Below are 6080 nucleotides of genomic sequence, written 5' to 3'. Positions count from 1 at the left end.
CTAAGAGTAGCATAAACTAGTGATAGAGAAGATGCACAGAATGATGTATCACTTACATTCTTCTGTGCAGCTGACTCAGCGATATCCTAAATAACATGGACCATAAGTAGTCCTCTCCATTATGTGCATGAGCCCAGTAGTCCTGGATATTCACGAGAAGCAGAAAACTCTGCAGTTATCTATCCATGCTGTATATAGGCAGTCAGCTGTCAATCAGCAGCTGGAGGGCAGGGGAGGGGTGTAGCAAGAATCCTATTCTCCTGCATATTAGGAGAATGGCTGAACAGAATGATACAAGTAATACACTGATCTGTTTAGAATTTCTATCACTCCTTTATGCTGCCCTCATTTAAGGCAGTATAAACGTAGTGACAGATTCCCTTTAAAGGGGTAGTGCGGCGCTAAACAATTATTCACAAAATAACACACATTACAAAGTTATACAACTTTGTAATGTGTGTTATGTATGTGAATGGCCCCCTTCCCAGTGTTTCCCCCCACCCACGCTAGACCCGGAAGTGTGGTGTATTATACTCATCGCATCTCGTGTCAACCCCCGTCCGCCATCTTGGGACAATGACGTAGTGTTCGGGAGGCCGGCCTAACCGCTCTGACCGTCCCTCATGCCGGGCCCCCCTCTGCCGCGTGATAACTGTACTCAGCCGCGATTGGCTAAGCACAGTTATGCTCAGCCAATCGCGGCTGAGCACAGTTATAACACGGCAGAGGGGGGCCGGCATGAGGGACGGATGGAGCAGTTAGGCCGGCCTCCCGAACACTACGTCATTGTCCCAAGATGGCGGATGGGGGTCGACACGAGATGCGGTGAGTATAATGCACCACACTTCGGGGTCTCGCGTGGGTGGGGGGAAACACGGGGAAGGGGCCATTAGCATACATTACAAAGTTGTATAACTTTGTAATGTGTGTTATTTTGTGAATAATTGTTTAGCGCCGCACTACCCCTTTAAGGAAGCTGTGGCTCCATACACTGTAGTGGTCATGCTGTGTTAGAGCAGCTCGGCTCATATTTACTTAAGCACGAGTTGAGCTGTAGTAACTGGGCACAGCCAATCCACAACGTACAGAGGTAAGGTTCTAAGGTCTATACACTATGGCCCAGATTTATTAATGTCTGTGACAAAACAATAGATTTGGGCCTCTGTGTTTACAACTCAGCTCTGCAGAACAGCTGATCAGCAAGGATGCCGATTGCCAGCACAAACAAATAAAGTTTAACCTTTAACCTGATCTTCTAGATCAGCACTTTTCAAACTTTTTCTCCTGAAACTTCACCCAAGAGACAAAAGTGATGTCTGGGCCTCACCAGACTGACCACTAAGTGGATGCAGGACCTCGGCATCTGTGGTAGAACTTTATGCAATATTAAAAACTATTGCTCAGTCTACCCTACATTTGTCTCCTAATCTCTGTATATTAGTAAAATAAGTACAAAATAAGTCAATAATGTTCCTAAACCAGAGATTGTTGCAGCGAATGACAGGACTGTGCAGATTAGTCACTTTTATGACCACTGCCTCCCCAGCTGTACCTCACCAACACTAGGGGGCGCCTCACAGTTTGAGAAGCGTTGTTCTAGATCATGATCTGGATGAGGAACCATGTGACAAGCTCCAGGGCACATTTTCCTTGTCATAGGGTAAGGAAAAGGCCTAGTGTGCATCATACATTCATCACATTATTACAATTCATAAAAATGATCACCATGTAATAAAAGCAACAGGTCTGGCTTCTATAAATTACACTCATAATAAAGACACTGTATAACAATAAAATGTGTAAGGCTGGGTTCACACATTTATCAAGCGGTCTAATAATAAGAATCTCTTTGTTGCCCATACCAACCAATCATCACTCAGCTTTTATTTCTCCTATTCCAATGGTAAAATAAAAGCTGAGCTGTAATTGGTTGTTACGGACAACAAAGAATCTTACTAATGGACAGCTTGATAAATCATTCCCACGATATTTTGGTCAGTCTTTTTGGCTAAAACCAGGATTGGATCCAAAACACAGAAAATGGTGAAAATCTTCCCATTATAGCATTATAAGGCTGTATTACACATCCTGAACTGCGCTGTAAACTGCGCCTATTACACAGCTCGATAATTGTGCAGCCCTAGCATTGATCAGCTCTCGGCCATACAACCCCCGATTACTCAGAGATGGCACTATTAGAAGTGAGCAGATGATAAGCAAGCTTTTACTCGTTGTTGGCTGACCGTAGGCACTATTGCGCCGGGTGATCTCTCCACATTGTGTAGATGATCAGCCCGTGTGCCAATGTTGCCAATAGTCCCAGCAACTTTGCATGACTATTGGGGAAGAAATGGGGCTATGGTTTCCACCAGATACTGGCCAAGATACTATGTGTGAACCAGGCCTAATACTTGAGCTCCCAATACACTACTCAGTGCCTCCAGGGCCTAATAGTAATGATATACCCTCATAAACTCCATTTATAAATAATGTAAACTTGCTACATTCTGATTGTCGCCACTTATCCAAGGATGATTGTCTGGGCCTCCCTGGGTTATACCTCTAGGGATAGGTACATTTCTGCTGCAAATCCAACAGCAAATTTCATTGTAGATTTGTAGCAAAATCTGCATGTGTCACATTATGGATTTTGCCCCTCTATATTAAAAGGGATTAAATTGGTAATGAAAATCTGTGGCAGAAATGGATATATACCATGCTGATACTGTCTGCAGTGCAGAGATGAGACCTGCAATAATCACTCCATGGGTGGTGCTGGAATACCTGTGGAGTTTACATACATTTCTGCACTGAAAGTCTGCAGTATATATAATGCTGCTGATGTTCACATCTAGGGACACACTGGTTTCACCCCATCATTGGAGATAAGGTAGTGATCATAAGGGTCTGTCCATAATCCCATTAAAGAACACTGTAGCCAGTTGGAACTGGCTGATAACAGGGACTGGTAGCTTGCAGAGGACTTATGGTTCAGTGTCCCTGTAAGGTGTTCTCTCTGCTGAGGTTGGGCTCCTGGACTCAGCCCCCCTGCAGCTGGTAGGAGAGGACCTGCATAGCATCTGCACAGGCCTCCTCCGCCCTGCGGACCTGCTCCCTGCTTAGCCTCTCCCTCCAGGCGCTCACAGCCTCCCTGGCATTGCGGGCTGACACCAGGAAGGGCTTGTCTGAAGAGTAGCTGCTTCCCCTTGTCATGTTTAGCACAAAGTCCTCCAGCTCAGGCAGCATTGGCAGCCCAGTGAAGTGCAGCAGGCGGCGCAGCTCCTTGTGCGGAGACAGCACCAAGTCCTCGTATCGGATCTTGAGGTAGCGGTGGCGGAGCCAGGGTGGGAGGTGACCCCGCACCAGGAGCAAGTCCCGCAGCCAGGCCTGGCAAATCACCTCCAAGGAACCGCTCAGCAGGTAGTCGGCTCCTCCTCGGTGCAGCTGTTGCTGCTGCAGCGCTCTGCTGGCCTGGTCTGCTCCCCTCAGGCGGCTGCGCAGTACCTGGAGGCTCTCCCGCAGCAGGGAGCGCTTGGAGCGGAGCCTAGAATTGTGCATAGCCCGGGGGTCCCGGAACAGCTGCACCACCCTTAGGTTGAGGCTGGGGTCCCGCAGCAGTGGCCGCAGTGAGGACAGGTCCAGTAGCCGCACGTCTTTAATGACCACTACGGGGTAGCGCTGGCACTCGGCCTCCAGGTCCCGCAGGGGGCGGGCTGGGCAGTGCTTCTCACAGTCTTTGGGTTCCACCAGTCCAACCTTGTCCCTGCGCCCCCCAGCGGTGGAGCTGCTGTCCCTAGCTGCGGCTAAACAGAAGGGGGCGCTGCAGATGACTTTGTTGCTTTTCCATCCGAATAAGCCCGCGGAGGTGAGGTTGTCCCCGGCATAGAGCCGCAGCGCGGAGAAGTCACAGCGGAAAAGGGAGCCCAGCAAGTCCCTGAGCGCCCCCTGCAGGCTCTCCGCATCCCCGGGGTACAGGGACTGCCACATGTGCCACGCCGGCTCATACAGGTAGAAGACACCGGGGTGCTGGTTGAAGAGCTCTCCGAGGAAGGACGAGCCACTCCGCCAGGTGGCGTGCAGGTACACGTGAGTCCGGGGCAGCGGGGACACCGCACCTTGCTCAGTGCCTTCCATCCCATCATCCTCCCATAGAGACTGGTCCAGGTCCGGGCACAGCCGCCGGGGAGGCGACCGGTTCCATCCCTGCTCGTAGTCCTGCTCAGCCGAGCCCTTTCTGCCGCTCCGCCAGCCTTCATGTAACATGACCGAGAGGAAGAGGAGCATGAGAGCCGCGTACACCAGCAGGAGCAGCCACAGGCTCCGCGCCCGCCGCGCCCCCATCCCGTCACTCCGGAGCCATGGTGCCCGGCGCCGCCTGCGCCCTTCTCTGCTGCTGCTGCTGCTGCTGCTATCTACAGCCCAGCTGCTTCTCCCGGAGTCGGTCACTTCCTGGCAGCCCGCCCAGGGGTGGAGCCGGGTCCTCCAGACTGGAGATTACCGTGTGTGCTCGTCCCCGCTCCGGGAATGGAGCCCTAATCTGGATTATACGGCGGTGGGATGGGCGCAGCTGAGGACATCGCATACACAGAGGGAGTATACAGATAGCTATATCCTGGGGACACAACACATACACTGAGAGGGAGTATACAGATAGCTATATCCTGGGGACACAACACATACACTGAGAGGGAGTATACAGATAGCTATATCCTGGGGACACAGCACATATACTGAGAGGGAGTATACAGATAGCTATATCCTGGGGACACAACACATATACTGTGAGAGGAGTATACAGATAGCTATATCCTGGGGACACCACATATACTGAGAGGGAATATACAGACATCTATATCCTGGGGACACACCATATACACTGAGAGGAGTATACAGATATCTATATCCTGGGGACACAGCACATACACTGAGAGGGAGTATACAAATGTCTATATCCTGGGGACACAGCACATATACTGTGAGAGAGGGAGTATACAGATATCTATATCCTGGGGACACAGAGCATACACTGAGAGGGAGTATACAGACATCTATATCCTGGGGACACAGCACATATACTGAGAGGGAATATACAGACATCTATATCCTGGGGACACACCATATACACTGAGAGGAGTATACAGATATCTATAGAATGGGGACACAGCATATACACTGAGAGGGAGTATACAGATATCTATATCCTGGGGACACAACACATACACTGAGAGGGAGTATACAGATATCTATATCCTGGGGACACAACACATACACTGAGAGGGAGTATACAGGTATCTATAGCCTGGGGACACATCACATACACTGAGAGAGAGTATACAAATGTCTATATCCTGGGGACACAGCACATATACTGAGAGGGAGTATACAGATATCTATATCCTGGGGACACAGCATATATACTGAGAGAGTATACAGATATCTATAGCCTGGGGACACAGCACATATACTGAGAGGGAGTATACAGATATCTATAGCCTGGGGACACAGCACATATACTGTGAGAGGAGTATACAGCCTGGGGACACAGCACATATACTGAGAGGGAGTATACAGATATCTATATCCTGGGGACACAGCACATATACTGTGAGAGGAGTATACAGCCTGGGGACACAGCACATATACTGAGAGGGAGTATACAGACATCTATAGCCTGGGAACACAGCACATATACTGAGAGGGAGTATACAGATATCTATATCCTGGGGACACAGAGCATACACTGAGAGGGAGTATACAGATATCTATATCCTGGGGACACCACATATACTGAGAGGGAATATACAGACACAGACATCTATATCCTGGGGACACACCATATACACTGAGAGGGAGTATACAGATATCTATAGCCCGGGGACACAGCATAAACACTGAGAGGGAGTATACAGACATCTATAGCCCGGGCACACAGCATATATACTGAGAGAGTATACAGATATCTATATCCTGGGGACACAGCACATATACTGAGAGGGAGTATACAGATATCTATAGCCTGGGGACACAGCACATATACTGAGAGGGAGTATACAGATATCTATAGCCCGGGGACACAGCAT

At 49.4% G+C, this 6080-nt stretch overlaps 1 protein-coding gene across 1 annotated transcript; it reads right to left on the bottom strand.

Moving 5' to 3' along the window:
- Positions 1–1238: 1238 nt before the first annotated feature.
- Positions 1239–4435, bottom strand: CHST7 (carbohydrate sulfotransferase 7). Its single transcript, XM_069972384.1, has one exon. The coding sequence runs from the start codon at positions 4339–4341 to the stop codon at positions 3040–3042; it is 1302 nt and encodes a 433-aa protein (XP_069828485.1). The 5' UTR covers positions 4342–4435; the 3' UTR covers positions 1239–3039.
- Positions 4436–6080: the final 1645 nt, after the last annotated feature.

Source organism: Dendropsophus ebraccatus, chromosome 5, assembly GCF_027789765.1.
Source record: "Dendropsophus ebraccatus isolate aDenEbr1 chromosome 5, aDenEbr1.pat, whole genome shotgun sequence".
NCBI classification, from domain to species: domain Eukaryota; kingdom Metazoa; phylum Chordata; class Amphibia; order Anura; family Hylidae; genus Dendropsophus; species Dendropsophus ebraccatus.
This window is presented reverse-complemented; position numbering and strand designations above follow the sequence as displayed.

Coding starts and splice junctions, on each gene's coding strand:
- CHST7 (XM_069972384.1), bottom strand. CDS start 4,341: ATGGGGGCGCGGCGGGCGCGGAGCCTGTGGCTGCTCCTGCTGGTGTAC.